General features: G+C 38.6%; 1 protein-coding gene across 5 annotated transcripts in view; it reads left to right on the top strand.

Moving 5' to 3' along the window:
- Nucleotides 1-20,940, top strand: part of robo2 (roundabout, axon guidance receptor, homolog 2 (Drosophila)) — an 833,901-nt gene that overhangs the window by 669,044 nt on the left and 143,917 nt on the right. For all 5 annotated transcript variants that reach the window (XM_062060421.1, XM_062060420.1, XM_062060422.1 and 2 more), the window contains exons 3-5: nt 738-895; nt 1,250-1,370; nt 1,539-1,677. In XM_062060421.1, coding sequence (XP_061916405.1) covers nt 738-895; nt 1,250-1,370; nt 1,539-1,677 — 418 coding nt within the window. The remainder of the gene's footprint in view (nt 1-737; nt 896-1,249; nt 1,371-1,538; nt 1,678-20,940) is intronic.

Below are 20,940 nucleotides of genomic sequence, written 5' to 3'. Positions count from 1 at the left end.
TTAACTCCTGTCTTCTTTATATCAATAATGTCATCACTGAATATAGCTGTTTATCAGGGTATAAAGTTAATTGGGACAAATGTGACATATTACCACTTAATAAACACTGCAAGAAATTACAAGTTCAGAACTCCAAAATTAAATTGTATTGCATTATTATGGTATTGTTGTGTATTGTTTAAAAAAAATAAAAAAAACAATTAAAAAAAATCGTTTTTGAATCAAGTATCGTTTTGAATTGAAAAAAAAATCGATTTTGAATCGAATCGTGACCCCTAGAATCGATTTTGAATCGAATCGTGGGACACCCAAAGATTCCCAGCCCTAATATGTATATTCATATATATATATAATAAATATATATGTATGTGTGTGTATATATTATATATACACCCACCCATCAGCCCTCACATGTGAATGACTCCATGCTTCAGGGCATTCCGTCTGTGTTTGTTCTGCTGTCTCCTCTGGGACCTCCATTACCTCCAATTAGTTTTCTCTGGTGCCGCATGAAGCCATGCATCCCGTTTAAGTAACTTGGATTAGTTTGGCGTGAAATCATGTCTAAACCTTACGAAAACATACTAATACTTTAAATGTTAGTGTTTAGTAAGCTTCTGGGAACTGTACATATGCACTATCAAATGTTGAAGTGCACACCTACATCAATGATGCCACACAAAAGCATACCAGTAGCTTTAAGTGTTTGACCAAATAGGTTTCTGTCTTCTCTTCAGTGCTGCGAGACGACTTCCGACAAAACCCCACAGACGTCGTGGTGGCAGCAGGAGAACCGGCCATCCTGGAGTGCGTTCCTCCCAGGGGCCACCCGGAGCCAACCATCTACTGGAAGAAGGACAAAGTGCGGATCGAGGATAAGGATGACAGGGTCACGGTGAGTAAATACGAAGGATCGACCCATTATCGGTGCCGATATTTTACATATTGACATCATTTTATTGGTATAGGACAATCTTTATTTTTTTAATTTAACTACAACAGAAATACAGAAAATTGTGGAAATCTTATGAAATTGGGACCAGAGCTCACCAACATAGTCTTCTCTTGAGTGAGACAGTTTCCTGTATTTTCCCTATTTTCTGGGAAATTTCGATGTAAAAATCAAAAGTGACTCATTACTGTAACATCCGTTGTGTTTCTAATGGCTCTACTTTGCCGTGTAAAAGAAGCTGAATAGGTTATTTCCAGGATGAGTTAAAAAAGTAAAATCCATGCACTGTTTATGCAGATCCGTGGAGGAAAGCTGATGATCTCCAACACGAGGAAGAGCGATGCTGGCATGTACATCTGTGTGGGCACCAACATGGTGGGGGAGAGAGATAGCGAGACGGCGCAGGTCACTGTGTTTGGTAAGCTTTATGTAACTACACTTCAACTATAGATACACATGCACAATCTAATTTAAATCAGCATTATGATTAGCGTTATGTTTACTATTATCCATGACTTGTTTTTCCATTGTGATGTCTTACGTCTCTACTCACAGTATACCCATATACACATTTCTCATTTCGCAGAGCGACCGACCTTCCTCCGGAGGCCAATCAACCAGGTGGTGCTGGAGGACGAGATGGTGGAGTTCCGCTGCCAGGTGCAAGGAGACCCGCAGCCCAACGTGCGCTGGAGGAAAGATGACATCGATGTTCCTCGTGGGAGGTAAGCGAAACCTGGCAGATGGGACATACGCAAACACCTACAGAAAGTTAGTTTGGATAAAATTCAGTTTTTTCGTTTTGAGTTTTTCAAACTGCTGGAGGTCGTTTTTGAGCATTTACTGAATGAGATCTGTTGGTGCTGATCGAGTCCATTAATGCTGGAATAGATCTTTTCCAAACTAGGGATGACCCATCTGGCCTAAAAGCTATATTGTGAAATATATTACAGCCTCTTGCAATATCAATATTTATCACAATAAAATCGCATATAAATGATAATAAAACCATTTCAAAACGGGTTACAAAAGATCTTAATTTAGCTTCTGACTATTATTGAAATTATTTCCACTTTCTGATGTAACATGGTTCTATCTACACTTCTGTAAAAATGCAATAAGCACTTATTCTTCTGTTATTTGGATACTTTACATTAGTTCTGGGCATCAATTAGGGCTGGGCGATATGGCCTTTTATTAATATCTCAATATTTTTTGGCCATGTCACGATACACGATATATATCTCGATATTTTTCCTTAGCCTTGAATGAACACTTGACGCATATAATCACAGCAGTATGATGATTCTATGTGTCTACATTAAAACAATATTGTTCATACTGCATTAATATATGCTCATTTTAAACTTTCATGCGAAGAGGGAAACCACAACTAAGTCAATTTACCACAAATGTATTTATTAAACAGTTATTAAGCAGTGACACAAACATTCATGTCATTTCCAAAACAGAAAGTGCAAGATTGACATTTTAAAACAAGCTATTAGTGCACTTTTGTGCATGATGTCACTAAAATGACATATCAAAACAAAGTGCACTTTTTGTACAGAACCCTGCTCCCACAAAATTAGAGTCTTACAATGTTGGAACTTGGCGGTCCAGCCCAACCCCTAATTGAGTGACTGGATCAAGAGGTGTGTCCCAAGACTTTTGCCCTCACCTGACGGTGCCACTCTTCCTGCAAGACAAGTGGGCAGCGAGACAGCAATGCACACGCATGTGTGCAGTGAGGCCTGTTCACTAGTTTGACGTGTGAGAGACACAAAGAAAAAAAATACGGCCGCTTCCCAAGTAGACGCAGCATGATGGAATGACAGGAGATTATAGCGAGGTGACGTAACCTTCAGGTGTCTAGCGTGCAGGTGCAGCTTTCCAGGTGAGATCTTGGCATCTCACAAAGCTGGGGGATAATCACCACCCTTCTCTATAAATGTCCTCCTCAAGCCTGATATGACACACCATGCATTCTAGTGGTAGGGCGATAAAGGCCTGTAATTTACACTGAGAGCTAGTGATGCCGGTGTGATACACTTTTTGCCTGCTTGTTGTTCTCATCGTGCGGTGTCGTTGTCAGAAGTGGACTTCAGAGGGGTGGGCTTCAGATGGCCTCATAACACACAGACCCAGTGGAGCCGACATCATCTCAAGGCCAAGGCGAGCGTGGGCGGCATGTTTGCGCCTGATAAGGTTTTGGTTCCCGGGCTGCTGGGACGTGGAAGGGACACGCAGAATAAAGTGTTCCAGTTTTTGAAAGGGAGCATGAGTGCCAGTGTGGCTTGATTAGGTTTGAGAGCTTGAAATACTTTTTTCCCCATTAATGGAAACAGAGATAGTCTGTTCCAGGGTCAAACTGTCACCACCATGAAACATTTATTAATTATATAGGCAGTCTTTTCAGTTTTTGTTTGTGCTTTTTATTTGGCATGTTGTGGCTTTCTACGCGCACAGAACATAATGGAAGAAAAATATGTTCCTGTCATAACCTGTCCCCACAGGTCATGTCTTGTTTTGTGTTGGTTATGGTTTTCCTTATATTTGAGGGCTATTTTGTTTCAGCGCTCCTCCCTTTGTTGATCTTTTCGTTACCTTGAGGGCTAATTAATTTTACCTGGCTTTGATTAGTGATCAGGAAGCTCACTTGCTTTAGATTGCTAATCATTCTCTTACCCTGACTTAGGTTGCAGGTCCAGGGGACGGCGTGGCGCAGTTGGGAGAGTGACCGTGCCAGCAACCTGAGGGTTCCTGGTTCGATCCCCAGCTTCTACCAAACCTAGTCACGTCCGTTGTGTCCTTGAGCAAGACACTTCACCCTTGCCCCTGATGGGTCGTGGTTAGCGCCTTGCATGGCAGCTCCCGCTATCATTGTGTGAATGGGTGAATGTGGAAATAGTGTCAAAGCGCTTTGAGTACCTTGAAGGTAGAAAAGTGCTCCACAAGTATAACCCATTTACCATTTACCATTGTTGACCACCATTTGCGTACGTTTCTCGCTATGCTAAGATAGCTTTTCCTTGTTCGCCACTGGCGACCGTAGGTAAAGTTTAATGTCTTAAAGTTCAAAAGACTCTTACCTGCACGCTGATTCCGCCACTTCCTGCCTCTACTTCCCCATCCGACCATCGCTACGACGCAACCGAAATGTTACAGATCCAGGGTAAAGAGTCATAAAATCTCCATTAGCTGTATATGCAGTAGGGTTAGTCTGATACAACTTTTTCACTTTTGATATGATACCGATATCAGAGCCTTGGCTACAGTATTGGTCGATACTGTTAATGATACGATATCGCAAATCATTCATAGTTATATTATTTTGTAGTGTGCAATGTTAGAAAATACATTATGAAATGAAATTACTTGGTTGGTATGAAAAACACTAACCTATTTATTATTAACTGGAATGGACTTATGCTGTTGGAGTCGTAATTGGCAACACCAAGCGGCGGTAAAAAATACTTTAAGCTCAGCTGATAAAGCAGTAAGTTGAATAATGGGGTCATGTTTGTTACTGGATACTTTCTAATACACTTCTGCCCTGGCGACTTTGTATAATATGATAATATTCAACTGTAGTTATTTGATTCTTGTTTATATTGACGAATTTTTTGTTTTAGACTGCAGTATTGTTCAATTAAGGACACTTATTACGTATGTCTAGCTTGTGTATTGTGTGCTTAGCTGTTGTGTAGCTGCTAGCTAGAAGCCTATAGCCTACCATGTTTAAGATTAAGATTAAGATTAAAGTACCAATGATTGTCACACACACACACCTTTTGTAAATAACTTGACTAAAATACAAGAAAAGACCAACCTTATCTGCTTATTGGAGGACATTTATATGTTAACTGGCGGTCCAACTTTGCACAAGTAAACACACCGTACCTGATATAATCTGATACTTGTTTTTTTTTATCCGATTTTGATATCGGATCGGAACACCCCTATTAGGCAGTATTGTTTTTAAGTCAAATGTACTAATAAACTGAGTACATTTTGAAACAACTCACTTAACTTTATATAAATACTTACTACTGGTACATATTTCCATACAAGTGTAAAAAGAAGTTAAACACTGTTAATAGGAAATACATGCTTCGAAAAGGGCAAAATACCTGCCATCATATGTGACTTTGGCATACAGTAGTAACTCACAAAACTTCCGTTCAATGAGTATCAAATAATCAGCTCTGTATGTTTTATTTTTGCTTTTTCTTTGGCATTCTAAGAGGTTTTGTACCTACTTAAGAAATAATATATGTAGAAATAATCTATTCCAATATTAAACTGTCAGCATCATACATGTATTAATGGTCCAATGTAAAAAAATATGTGAACCACTGCTGCAGTAGTATTACAAATGTGCTGTCTTATGTTTGATTAGTAATGGAAAGGTAATGTGAATTAGGCAACCCTGATTGTCTGTTCAGTGTGCATCAGAGCTTTCGCTTTGTGTCTGAGTTTTGATTTTTCTTTTTCATTATATGTCCTTTCTTACCCCCACATAAATAATCATGAAAATAGAAATAATCTATCCTGTGGTAAAAATGTCACCATCATAAAACCTCCATTAACTGTACAGTCAATCAGCCCTTGGCAGTTATACAAGTGTAAAACTAAGTTAACACCTGGTAACATAAAAAAATATTGTCATTTCTGTTCATTAATGGATTATATTTAACAATAATAAAATGTCAACTACAGTAGAGAAAGGGATTTATATAGCTTCATTCCTGGGTGAAAGTCTGCTGAAAATGACGGAAAGTGCCCTTCTACATAGCAAATGACGCTGTGGTCAAAATTGGAATTGCCACAGAACACATAAGATATTCAACACTTCACTGCCATCTGGCGGCTTAAGTGGATAGTGCACACCCCAAATTTGTCACATTTCATGTGTCATGTAAATTGTGACGAATGGGCCCCTTCATACTGTAAAGCCCTCCTCCAAAAAAATACATCAAACAATCATAAATTTGTATTGTATTTAGCGGTGAAAAAACAGAATTAGGGTTTAGGGTCAAGTTCTTAAGTGCGGTGTTATATCTTCTCTGTTTGCTCTTTATTGACAAAGGTTACACTTTATATGCTGCACCAAGAGAGACTACAGGAGACCACGCCCCTTTTCTTGCCATCCATGCTCTTTGTGTGTTTGTACGCCAGCAAGGAGGCAAAGCTGGAGCCTCAGCTGAGTAAACCGATTTGTATTATTGCCAGCGGCTGCTTACAGACTGACTGCGGCTCTCTCACAATAAAGCGCTCTGCTAGATGATAGTACACCTCTATGGTTGATTGTTAAATTAAAGTTAAAGTACCAATGATTGTCACACACACACTAGGTGTGGCGAAATTATTCTCTGCATTTGACCCATCACCCTTGATCACCCCCTGGGAGGTGAGGGGAGCAGTGGGCAGCAGCGGTGGCCGCGCCCGGGAATCATTTTGGTGATTTCACCCCCAATTCCAACCCTTGATGCTGAGTGCCAAGCAGGGAGGTAATGGGTCCCATTTTTATAGTCTTTGGTATGACTCGGCCGGGGTTTGAACTCACAACCTACCGATCTCAGGGCGGACTTGTGTGAATGCTCTATAAGATTGTACACCAAAAAAATCATTTATTATTTTTACGATGCAAAAGGTTGGCGCGCTCCACAGCCCACAGTTTTCATCCGATCCGATTCGTTAGAGTATCAAAACGTTCGGCTCAACCGGGAATCGTGAGCTCCCCAAAATAAAAAATAAATATCCTGGATTACCCAGAATTCCCCAGTTTTGCATGACATTTTGCCCATTGAATATGAACAGGCCAGTTTTTAAACATGCACAACTCCCACATTTTCCCGCTTGATTCGAACCGTTCCACTATCCACAGACTCCATTTACCTTGGACAATCAAACTACCATGTTCCAAGTTCAAAAGAATTCCAAGAATTCCCTGTTTTCCAAAGCCCTATTTTCACCTCTTCCTGTAAAATTTTACAATAGTCCACATTTTTCACCTGTTTTTGACCATTCGACCTTAAAAACATTAGGGCAACAAATGCTCCTATTTGTTTTCCATACAAATTCACGGTTTTCCCAAAATTACCCATTCTCAATTCAAACTGTTACATTTCTCAACCGATTCCAAAAATTCTAACACCCACCCATTCAAGTGCCCATGCTAGTATTAATATTCTTAAAAATTCCCGGTTTTCCCAAAATTCCTAAATTTCCAGGAAATTCCTATTCAAATGAATAGACATATTCTTAGTTTTACAGTGCCCTAAATTTTCTAAATTTTTGCACTATTTTAAAATCCGATTATGACCTTTCAACCATCCACCCGCACTACTCTTCCGGTATATCGAACACAAAACATGTTTTACCTTTCCCAAAATTCCCAGTTTTCCCGTTGCCCGTTGACAATGAATGGCCGTTTAACACAATCTACTGCATATCCCACATTTCTCATCCAATTTGAATCGTTCCACCATCCACACACTACGCTCGCCATGGACATTCAAGCCACCATGTTTCCCGGTTTGGAAAATTCCCAGATTACCCGGAATTACCAGGAATTTGCCCTAATTGAAAATGAATGGGCAGTATACAAACCTCTCCATATCCTACATTTCTCAACCGATTCGAACCGTTCCAACATCCACACACTCCACTCAACCTGGACATTCAAGCATTTCAGTTCTACTAATTTGTATCGGTGGTCCGGTGGCTTGCGGGACGCCCAATGTGCATTGGGCATTCACACGCAATTCCTGCCGTAATTGCAAGTTCTAGTATTAGGTTAATGTTTTTGCATTGCATTACATAATAAAGCTACAATCTATTGCTTGTGTTACATACTTGTGCATATTTGTAATATAACATGCATATAATGTGCCAGGCTGCACGCGATGTAATAAGCAGTCCACGGAGAGTTCCATGCGTGAAGAAACAATTAAAACGGCAATCTGGCGCCCGTCAGAGGAGTGATCTATAAATGGCAAATTAAGTTGTCTAGTAATAACAGATGTGTTGTTTTAACGGCCGGACGATCTTATATCTCCCTCCGCCAAGCGAAGGTGTCTCATTACACGGATGCGCGGCAATCAAAGGAGAACATCTCACATTTCTAAATCAACCAACCTGCACATGTAATGTTAAAATAACCTCTCCAGTAATACGATATTACATCATTTAGAGCTAATTCATTTTTTTCCCCACATTACAACTCTATTGGGTTAGATTGTGGTCTATCCAGAGGGGGAATCTACACACAGGCTTATTGCCGAATGCGTCTCAATATCTACTACATTTTATGTTGCACTTAGCACTTTACTTTGACTTTATTTGAAATACAAGCACTAACAAATGATGGCACTGAATTTATTCTATGCTAGCTATCAAATCAACAAGAACCGCTCCCACTTGAGAGCAATAAGACAACAGTGATGTAGAAAAGAACTCAATAAAGTAAATTTGCTTCCTCTACAGGGTTGTAACACTAACAGTATGCTTCAAAGACAGTGCAATGTACGTTTCTTGGTTTTAAGGTTGCATTTTGTTAAGTTTAAGGTAGAGTAAGCCAGACAACAAAATACAGAACATAAACTGTTTAGCGTTTGTGTAAATCACAGGTGTCAAAATTAAGGCGAGGGAACCAAATCCGGCCCGCCACATCATTTTATGTGGCCCGCGGACGCCTGGAAATATTTGTCAGTAAAGCACCTTATATATTATTACTAAATGTATTCGTTCTTTTCATTTTGACAGAAAAAATATATGTACTGCATGGAATTGCATACATTTTAAACTGTATTACCCAATATTGCAACAAATATTATACTATCATACTTTTTAACCTTTTTTAATGTCAAAATCAAATCAAATTGTTATATTTACGGTGTACTACTGTAAATGGAAAAAAAGTGCCACATTTTTTAACGGAAAAAAATTGGTAGATCAGTGGCCGTCGGTTTAAAAAAAAATTGGTTCTGTTTTTCCATTTCCAATAATATCTTGTAAAAACCACCATAAATTGTATATTAAAATTATGACGACAAAGCTGCCTATTTTTACTGTAAAAAAAAAACAGTGATACTTTTTTTTTCCATTTAAAAAATAAAAAAAATAGAATAATAAACACTAGATTTTACTGTAAAATTCTGGTGACTAAGTTATATTGAAGTTTTTTTACTCTAAAATCTAGTTGTTGTTGTTTTTACAGTGTACTTAAATTTTTTTTATCAAATGTATAGGCAAATTCATATATTCGTCGCAGTTACAACCGGCCCTCTGAGGGCTGCCTTAACTGCGAAGTGTCCCTCAATGAAAACGAGTAAACAGCTTTAATGATATTCAAAATGAATGCAAACTGTAATTCTCCAATATAAATAAATGTAACTAATAGAAACAAAAAATGGGACATTGTGAAGTGCAGACAAGTGCAACAACATTTTGAACATTCTGAGAAAGTAAAGTTCCTTATTTTCGGAAATGCAGTACTTCAGCTTGTAGCCTTGTTCCCCATCTCTACAAAACAATGTCAACACTTTGCTTTTGTCTTACCTAACTACATACTTGTTTGTTTATGTATTGTTTATGTTTTTCAAAAGGAGACTTTAATGACGGAAGTTTTCGACTCTGGCTTCCCCTTGTCACTATTGGTAGCTATGACTCCCCCTACACGTCCTCTCCTCATTCAATGTGTACTGTGCAAGAACTTGGTTTGCGTCTGTACCAAACTGAATGTTGCATACCGAAACATCCGATCAGGATGGTCTTCTGTTACACACTTTCTGATGATTTGCTATGAAAGGTTTTATTCTGCCAACATCTTGATCCTGAAGCGGATTAATTTATATTCAGTAGGTATGTCGTCTTCAACATTTTTGATCGGATTTGACTTCCAATCCTGATACTTTGGCAATAGATTATAGCAGTATTTATTAACCATATGGCCCATTGTTGGGCCGTGAGCACTCCCTAGAGGTCCGCCAAGAAAATATGTTTCTCAGCTGTGGGTGGTCTGTAATACGCGTTTCCACCACTTGTGGCAGTAATGACAATCTCAAACAAACAGAAGAAGTCTAAAGTCATAGAGAAGTTTCTAAAGCGCAAAAATGATGACTAAAGTGATACAGCTGTATTTTAATTGCACTTACATTTTATTGACAGTTTATTTCAAAAGCATATTCATTATTAATTGAGTTTATTTACTTAAGCACACCATAACTTTATGTAAATTTATATTCCGTCAGTTATTTGAGTCTTCTTATGCAGTATATTTGGTTGTAGTGATGGGCAGTAACAAGCTACATGTAACTAAGCTACATAGCTTAACAACATTTTCCAGTAGCTTGGCGGTAGCTTAACTACTTTTTTAACAAGTAGCTTTTCCTGTAGTTTAGCTACTTTTAGAGCAACGTAGCAAGGTAGCTTACATCAAAGCTACAAGGTACAAAGAAAGAAAATGGACTGCGAATCCAGGTCGGAAAAAAAATATGGAGAAAATACAACGACCTGGATAAATGAGAACATCCATACATACGGAGAACATCCATGATGATTGGTTGGTGTTCGTATGATGAGTCACAATTGGCTAAGGTTGGGGCGAAACATTACGGACTAGCCAATTGGAGGCAAGATAAGGCGGGTCTTTAAAACTAGTCAGCAAAATCATCGCATCACAATTATGGCTGCTCTCACAGGGCCACATGTAATGAGCGAATGTGCGGTGTCTGAATATAAATGTATGTTAGCCTTTTCACAAAATTTTCAAATGCAACTGTTTTTGATTATTATGTTTTTTACAGATTGATGAATAACCTGCTCTAAAATCAAAAGTCAAGGTGACAAGCAGATATGTAAGTGTTTATTTTTGAGAACAAAAAAATGCTCGGAACATCAAATCATGTTAAAGTATAGAACACATGCCTTTGCATGTGCAACATTTTTCTGTCAAAATTGAAATACAATATAATATGGAAAACACAAATACGTTTAGCCAGAATTTTTGTATTTATTTTACACGCTGCATAAATGACGTGGTGGGCCACGTAAAATCGTCAAATGATTTGACGGGCCACATAAAATTTGTGACTGGCCACATAATTGACATGGCACACCACAAAAAATGAGGTGGCGGGCAAAAAGGAACATACTTACATGGCAGAGGGATTCTCTCCCGCAGATTACATTTTTCCTTTAGTACTGAAGATGACGTGCAGGAAACCCACTATAATGTGTGTCCTTAGCCATATTTATACAAATGTATGTGTTTGGAGAAACAATGCCCAAAACCTTAGTTTTTAGTTGTTTACTCTGTAAACCAAAATCAAAACTGCTCTCTTCATCGAAGACGTGGAACACACATTAAGGTGAGTTGAGTTCATGAAAAGTTTTACTGCACATAACCATTACCAAGTGTTCGCGAACAACACACAAGTCATTGTTTTTGTTTTTTTGTCAAGATATAGATAGGTACTGTTTTTTTTACTGTAGGTAGAGAAAATAATATTATACGGGTGGCCCAAAGAAAAGGAAAACTAAATAAATGCATACAGTGGGGTGCAGGGACCCCTAAAGGTAGTTGTAGGGTGTCCCCAGCTAAATGACAGATAGTTAATAGTAATGGGCCCTTATTGTGTAATAGTAATGGACCCTTATTGTGTCCATTTGTACACGCTCAGTTACTGTAAATTAACATTGATATTATACATGTGGGCCCATAGATAGAAATGCCATTAAATGTAGCTTTGATGTAGCAAGCTACTTTTGCCGTGCAGCTTGTAGTGTAATTTGCTACAATGTAAAGTGTGTAAATGAAATGTTTCACTATGTAAAGCGCTTTGAGTCACTTGAGAAAAGCGCTATATAAATATAATTCACTTCACTTCAAGTCCCTTAATCCCCTGATTAGGTTTGGAACAACTCTAATGTTTATTATATCTAATAATGGGAATTGTTTTGCAGTGTTTGCACACTGTACTAGAAGTTGCATTGTGCTCGAGAGATTTTTTTCTTCCTAAGGCTTCATCGCCAGCGCTGTGTGGGCTGCATTCCCTTTATTGAGTCTATTTCCCCTCTCTTCGGTCTGGCAGGTCCACCAACGTCCCTTGCCGACCTCAGTCCTTGCAAAAATCAGCAAAAAAATCCCTAATTTCGGCTCCAATCCCCACTCAGCTCGGTCTATTTCAGCAGGGAACGGTCTATTTAGGAAGGTGCTGAAAGTGTTTATGCTGACCGTTCACTTCCACTGATTTCCTTTTTTCTTTTCCCCCATTTGATCCACACACAGCTCAGCAGAATAAAAAGACCGCGGTCAATCCGGGACTTCCTAATAATACATCTGGTGTGCATTTTTAATGGGGGTATTGGTGAGTGGCAACCGGATGAAATGTTTGTGATTGTGTCAGAAGCAAGTCATAAATGCCTCAGATGGATAAAACATGGCTTCATCTGCAGTTAATCAGTCATGATCAGAGGCTGTAAATATACCCCTGACTTCCTGCTAAGTGTGCTAAATACACCCAGGAATTATGTTATTCTAAGGTTTATTTTTTATTTATGTATTTCTCAAGAATTGGATTTATGGCTGTTCAGCCCCCAAAGAGATGATTTTTCTTTGCAGAAGATAGGTCACGGTATACCTGGAGAAGTCGACTTGGCCCAAAACTTTGTCTCGTCCTTAAGTTTTGACATGTTTATGTTGTTTTCTTGCCAAAGTTGTATATAAACGGTGATAAGGCTGTAATTCACCATTTGGTCGAGCTGTGACAAGCTATTGGTTTTTCATCAAGATACGTGAGAAACCCCAGAAGGTGTCCGGTGGGATACACATTGCTGTGTTGTACAGTCATACATTTCAAGTTGTCTTTAGTTTTGAGTAGTTCTAAAATTAAATGATCAATAGTAGGATTCAAGGTGTGTCCCGATCCGTTATTGATATCGTATATCCATCCAATATCAGCAAAAAAACAAGTATGGTATGATATCGGCTTGCATCCAAAATCTCCTAAACAAGCAGTCCTGCAGCGTGTTTACTTGTGCAAAACTGGACAGCCAGTAAACATCTAAATGTCCTCCAATAAGCACACAAGGTCTGTCTCTATTGTATTTTAGTGAAGTAATTTACATACGGGACGGTATAGCTCGGTTGGTAGAGCGGCCGTGCCAGCAACTTGAGGGTTGCAGGTTCGATCCCCGCTTCCGCCATCCTAGTCACTGCCGTTGTGTCCTTGGGCAAGACACTTTACCCACCTGCTCCCAGTGCCACCCACACTGGTTTAAATGTAACTTAGATATTGGGTTTCACAATGTAAAGCGCTTTGAGTCACTTGAGAAAAAGCGCTATATAAATGTAATTCACTTCACTTCACTTCACTACAAAAAGAAAACATGGTAGGCTGTAGGATACTAGCAGCTAGCATCTACACAATTGATATTGATATTGAAAATGTGTCCAATATCAGCAGAAAAAACAAGTATTGATGATGGCACGAATCTTAAGTCCTCCAGCAGGCACAAGAAATTGATACGTTGATTATACATACATTTCCTTTAAAACTGACTTTGAAACAATGTTGCAAAATAGCTGTATTTGTAAATTGAGACAACAACGTTGATGTCTAACTTTGGATCTACATCGGTCAAATCAACGTCACAACATGACATTGATTAAACGTAGTCAAAAAGTATGTTGTTTCAATGTTGTAAAATATTCGTTGGAAAATGACCAAAATTCAATGGTCAAGTCAATGTCAGAACCCAACATTGATTAAACGTAGTCAAAAAGCATGTTGTTTCAACGTTATGTTTGAGTTGCTCAACGTCAGGTCCTAATTCAGCAAGTTCTCAACGTTGTTTTAATGTCTTGTAGTTCTGTGTATGTGGCGTTTACTTGTGCAAAGCTGGACAGACAATTAACGTATACATTCCCTCCGATAAGCACACAAGGTTAGTCTTTTCTTGTGTTTTACAAAAGGTAAACATGGTTACTAGGAAGTAGCAGCTACACAACAGCTTAGCACACAATAATAGCACACAAAGTAGACATATGTAATACATGTCCTTACTCGCACGATATTGCTGTCTAAATCAAGTATAAACAAGTATCAAATAATTATAGTTGCATATCACTTACGGATACAGTTTCCAAGGGAGAAAAGTATTAGAAAGTATCCGGTAACAAACGTGTCTGCATCACGAATAAGAAATAAGTTAGTGTTTTTCATAGTTCTCTGTTTGACTCATTTCACTTGATCCAACCTTTTCTGACATTCCGCACTACAAAAATAATAATAGTTTTTATGATCCTTGCTGATATCGTATGGGGTCCTTATGGGTATTGGCCAATACTCAAGGCCCCAATATCGGTATTGTAAGCAAAACTTGAAGCGGGAATGACACTTTCAAAACAAAAGGTCACATTTTTCAAGCAACAAAATTGAGTTTAATAAAATCAGTCTGTGCTGAGATTCAGGAAAAGTAATAATGTGTGTAAAATGACTGTAAAAAAGAACACAAAAAAAATTAGTTACAAAAAAACAAGCATGTTTTAAGTTATAAGAAACTGAAATAGTCACAAAAAATATATTAACTTAATTTTTCAATACAAAAACATTATGGTCATCTACAATACACCCATGCATTTGCAGTTTTATACAAATCGGAATAAGAATAGTTTTATTGCCATTGTTTGAGGGTTCACACACTAGGAATTTTTGTTGGTGTAATCGTGCAACATAAAACATATAACACAGAATAGGTAATAAAATGAGCTGTAACTGAGCTATCAGATCTTGTTATTGTTCATGTGTCTGATGGCCGAGGGGAAAAAACTGTTCAGGTGGCGGGAGGTGTGGGTCTGGATGGACTGTAGTCTCCTGCCTGAGGGGATAGGGAAGCAGAGTTTGTGAGAGAGGGGAGAATAGTTTGTGTATGGATGAATGTAATCATAAATATGTATCAAAATTAAATAATTACAAATTTTTTGTTAATTCATGGAAAATGAGTGAGATTGCATTTTACTTTTTTTGCATTTATTATGTTTATTTTATTCTATATTATTGGCATTTTATTATCATTGCTATTTAGTTCTTGTTTTATATCTTTATTATTGCACCTGGTGCCAGTCCCTGCCCACTCAGGGCGAGTACAGGCTGCTATCTTTGCAGCGCAGGCATTGTGAGCAAAGCACATCTTTTTACTTATCCCAACAAAATGATGCATGTCAGGTGAACTTTTGCACCCCGCTGAGGCGCAGGAAGGCACGGAGAGGACACAACTCGGCTTCGGAGCCTTCCAAAGAGATCGGAGCAGATATAGCAGTTAATTGATTCTCTCTGGTGGGTGACAGGGTTGATCTGCAACGAGGTAAAGCCCGGGTCAGACGGTGTGAAAGGCATCAGACCGTCCGAGTGAAACGGACGTGGGTGCCGGAGAGCATGATGGGAAGTGTAGCCACGGTGTCTATCCATCTTGAGTCCGGCTAGTCACCTGCCTCCCCCTCGTTCATACACAATGACCAGGCCGTTGAGACGCTCTCAGGGAAAGTGTGCCTCTGTGTGACGTGTTCTTAAAGGCAGATCCTCTGAAACGATGTGGAGAGTTTTGTTTTAAAAGTGTCTTCAGGAGAGTTTTCATCTCCAGAGGGCCTTGTCTGTCCATGCAGCCAACACATCATGCAGGAAATTGCCGCTCCGTCCTGGCATTTGCTTACATTCTCATCACTCCTCATCACCAGTCACTCTGATGTGCTGGCTGATTGTATACTTTGCTTCATGAGTGTGTGGCTACGCAAAGATTTTTGGGGAGGGAGTTTGAAAAATACGAGACAGTCCTCCTCTCATTCCCACAAGGCCTTTTATGTTCCTGCTGTAACAGAAAACAGAGTTCCAGGCCAACAAAGAGCTACTGTTCCCTTGTTGTGTCTACTTTCGTGTGGATGCAAATACTGCAGCTTTTCAGTATTTCCACTTGCTTGTCTCTAATGTGCAATCTAACTAATATACTGCACAATACAGTTTTTATTGCTGATTTTCACTGGCAATAGCGCAATTTAATTAAGAATGTAAAATGTTACAGTAAGTGAAAATATCAGTGAAGTACTGTTCGGGACAATGTACAGTGCACATTTTCCACATTTTGTTATGTTACAGCCTCATTACCAAATGGAATTAGTTATTTTTTGCCCTCAAAATTCTACAGACAATACCCTGTAACGACAATTTAAAAAATTGTTTTTATTTTTAAATTGCTAAATTATTAAACCAAACTAAAAAAATCACATATACATAAATATTCACAGCCTTTGCTCAATACTTTGTTGATGCCCCTTTGGCAGCAATTATAGCCTCAAGTCTTTTTTTAATACAATGGCATACCTATCTTTGGGCAGTTTCGCCCATTCCTCTTTTTTTCATCACCTCTCAAGCTCCATCAGGTTGGATGGGAAGCGTTGGATGTCCAGGATGTCTCTGTACATTGCTGCATTCATCTTTCCCTCTATCCTGATGAGTCTTGGTTTAGTTTGGTTTACATTTATTTTGAACATGTATGCAATTCCAAGTGATACATCATATAGTTTACATATTTACTAGGGCTGCGAATCTTTGGGTGTCCCACGATTCGATTCAATATCGATTCTTGGGGTCACGATTTGATTATAAATCGATTTTTTCGATTCAACGCGATTCTCGATTCAAAAACGATATTTTCCTGATTCAAAACAATTCTCTATTCATTCAATACATAGGATTTCAGTCTGCTGACATGCAAGCAGAGTAGTAGATTTTTGTAAAAAGCTTTTATAATTGTAAAGGACAATGTTTTATCAACTGATTGCAATAATGTAAATTTGTTTTAACTATTAAATGAAACAAAAATATGACTTATTTTATCTTTGTGAAAATATTGGACACAGTGTGTTGTCAAGCTTATGAGATGCAATGCAAGTGTAAGCCACTGTGACACTATTGTTCTTTTTTCTTTTTTTCTTTTCTTTTTTTATATAAATGTCTAATGATAATGTCAATGAGGGATTTTTAATCACTGCTGTGTTGAAATTGTTACTAATATTGATACTGTTGATAATATTAATTTTTGTTTCACTACTTTTGGATTGTTCTGTGTTGTGTTTGTGTCTCCTCTCAATTGCTCTGTTTATTGCTGTTCTGAGTGTTGCTGGGTCGGGTTTGGTTTTGGAATTGGATTGCATTGTTATGGTATTCTTCCTAGTCACATCCGTTGTGTCCTTGGGCAAGACACTTCACCCTTTGCCTCTGATGGGTGCTGGTTAGCGCCTTGCATGGCAGCTCCCGCCATCAGTGTGTGAATGTGTGTGTGAATGGGTAAATGTGGAAATACTGTCAAAGCGCTTTGAGTACCTTGAAGGTAGAAAAGCGCTATACAAGTACAACCCATTTATCATTTATTTATCATTTATTGCTTTGTATTATTTTGTTGGATTGATTAATACAAAAAATAAATAAAAATAGATTTTTGAAAAATGAGAATCGATACTGAATCGTACAACGTGAGAATCGAGATTTGAATTCGAATCGATTTTTTCCCACACCCCTAATATTTACATTTCTTTTTCCAACATGTTCGAAAAGGAGTAGGAAGAAGCCAAGCTTATTTACTCCTACCCCTTTTCCAATTCCTAGCAATCTTGTAGCACATATTCACTTCCTGTTCTCATTTTGTAACACAATTTACAAAAATGAAATAAAACAGTTCTCTCAATAGTTAAGCCAGTCATGCGTCACATAATGAGATTAATAATATCTAATTTTCAATAAAGTGTAAGATGTTCATCAAAATTTTTCTTCCTCATACTTTGTAAACACTTTTAGTTTGAACAGCCTGTTAAACTGGATGATAATATATTGTTTAACTATTTGCTTAATTTATTCCATAATTTAATTCCACATACTGGTATGTTAAAGGTTTTAAGTACATGCATATAGATATTTTACATTAGTTTTTTTCTCTGAGCTTATATTTCTCCTCTTTTGTTGGGAAGGGTTGTTGTACATTATTGGGTTGTCTTTGCAACATTAAAAGAAAAAAAAGTCAAATTGTAGTAATGGGGTATTTTCTGAAGAATTTTGAGGATTAAAATGTATTTATTACATTTGGGAAAAGGCTGTAAAATAACAAAATGTGGAAAAGGTGAAGCCCTCTGAATAATTTCCCGATGCGCTTTAACTCAGAACTTTTTCACAAGTCTGTCGGACATGATGTGCTACAAATGTTCTATGTTACCATGGTTTCAAATCGGTTTGGTTCAAAGAGAAGATAAGGAAACAAATAGAAAACTACAAAAGCACTCAGAGAGCACAGGGTACCACTGGAAAGTCCTACCTCCTAATAGTAAGTTCGCAAATTGTAATCACTCGTTCCTTATACATTTAGGATATTTTTCTAAACTTTTTAAGATATCCCAAGAATGAAAGAAGCCCTTGTCTTTGTCTCTGTGGGTGTAGGCGGGGCTGTGAGCACAAATTATGACCAATGTATGATCCTGTAATTACTTTGTAGTGGATTGATACCAAAATGTGTAGTATCACCCAAAACGTATGTAAAGTATCAAACAGAATAATAAGTGATTATTACATTTTAACAAAAGTGTCCCACTTCCAAAGACATGCACCTGGGGATAGGTTGATTGGCTACACTAAATTGGCCCTAGTGTGTGAATGTGAGTGTGAATGTTGTCTGTCTATCTGTGTTGGCCCTGCGATGAGGTGGCGACTTGTCCAGGGTGTACACCGCCTTCTGCCCGGTTGTAGCTGAGATAGGCTCCAGCGCCCCCCGCGACCCCAAAGGGAATAAGCGGTAGAAAATGGATGGATGGACGGATAGATATAACATTTTAAAACAAAATGTAAGCAGATATTAACAGTAAATGAACAAGTAGATTAATAATCTATCATCTACAGTTTGTCCATCATAATTTTGACAAAATAATAGAATGAGAAATGGCACAATATTTTACTGCATACGCCAACGGCCACATCGGGAGCCTTTGTTTGCTTACTTACAACTAAAAGAAAAGTATTATTTGATGCCCAAATTGTTCTTTGATTCAGATTTTTAAAAAACTTATGTTTAAAGGCCTACTGAAATGATTTTTTTTATTTAAACGGGGATAGCAGATCCATTCTATGTGTCATACTTGATCATTTCGCGATATTGCCATATTTTTGCTGAAAGGATTTAGTATAGAACAACGACGATAAAGTTTGCAACTTTTGGTCTCTGATTAAAAAAAAGCCTTGCCCCTACCGGAAGTAGCGTGACGACACCGGAGGAAGGACTGCTCACATTTTCCTATTGTTTACACCAGCAGCGAGAGAGATTTGGACCGAGAAAGCGACGATTACCCCATTAATTTGAGCGAGGATGAAAGATTCGTGGATGAGGAACGGGAAAGTGAAGGACTAGCGTGCAGTGCAGAACGTATCTTTTTTCGCTCTGACCGTAACTTAGGTACAAGCTGGCTCATTGGATTCCACACTCTCCTTTTTCTATTGTGGATCACGGATTTGTATTTTAAACCACCTCGGATACTATATCCTCTTGAAAATGAGAGTCGAGAACATGAAATGGACATTCACAGTGACTTTTATCTCCACGACAATACATCGGTGAAGCATTTTAGCTACTGAGCTAACGTGATAGCATCGGGCTTTACTGCATATAGAAACAAAACAAATAAGTCCCTGACTGGAAGGATAGCCAGAAGATCAACAATACTACCAAACTCTGGACATGTAACTATACAATTATGCTTTCCAGCTTGGCGAAGCTTAGCAATGCTGTTGCTAACGACGCCATTGGAGCTAACTTAGCTACGGAACCTCGACAGAGCTATGCTAAAAACATTAGCTCTGCACCTACGCCAGCCAGCCCTCATCTGCTCATCAACACTCGTGCTCACCTGCGTTCCAGCGATCGACGGTACGACGAAGGACTTCACCCGATCACCGATGCGGTCGGCGGCCCGGAGACGGAGGAAGTCAAGGTGAGGTCGTTCGGCTAGCGCGTCTGCTATCCTCAAAGTCCTCCTGGTTGTGTTGCTGTAGTCCGCCGCTAATACACTGATCCCACCTACAACTTTCTTCTTTGCAGTCTCCATTGTTCATTAAACAAATTGCAAAAGATTCACCAACACAGATGTCCAGAATACTGTGGAATTTAGCGATGAAAACAGACGACTTAAGCTGGCGACGGACCTATTCCAAGATGTCTGATTCAACTGTTTACGTCACGCGCATACGTCATCATATCTACACGTTTTCAACCGGAAGTGTCGCGGGAAATTTAAAATTGCACTTTATAAGTTAACCCGGCCGTATTGGCATGTGTTGCAATGTTAAGATTTCATCATTGATATATAAACTATCAGACTGCGTGGTCGGTAGTAGTGGGTTTCAGTAGGCCTTTAATGTATCATAAGTTTTTTTTTGTTAAACTTAAGCCAATAATGACTTTTTGTGGTCCCCTTTATTTTGAAAAGTATCGAAATACATTTTGGTACTTGTACTGGTATCGAAACAACCCTAATGTATATACAATTTTAAGAACTTGACATGCAACAACACAACATATTTTCTTCTTGAACCAGATATTAGTGCATTACCCTAAACCACACATACACAGAACTGCATACAACACTGGACTCTCACAAATATGCAAATAAAACCTGAAAAACAAGCCTCCCCTGCCCTAAAGCATGTCAATCTTTTGTCATCCACAACTCAAGTAAATTGATGTTGTGCCGGATATCACAGTGTTACCTTTCCCATTAGCCCCTGGCACTTGGCTTATCCCATAAGTTGCTGTCTCGTCCACAATACCCCTTTTATCCACGACTGTGCAATCCCTAGAACAAAGCCGTCAGTCATGACTCCCTCAAATAATCATTATAGCTTCCTAAGTACCTGTGTGGAGTGTTGGAACTGGCAGTCAGCGCAGAAGAA

The sequence above is a fragment of the Entelurus aequoreus genome, linkage group LG10 (assembly GCF_033978785.1).
Source record: "Entelurus aequoreus isolate RoL-2023_Sb linkage group LG10, RoL_Eaeq_v1.1, whole genome shotgun sequence".
NCBI classification, from domain to species: domain Eukaryota; kingdom Metazoa; phylum Chordata; class Actinopteri; order Syngnathiformes; family Syngnathidae; genus Entelurus; species Entelurus aequoreus.
Note: the sequence above shows the minus strand (reverse complement) of the source record. Positions and strands in the feature narration are given on the sequence as shown.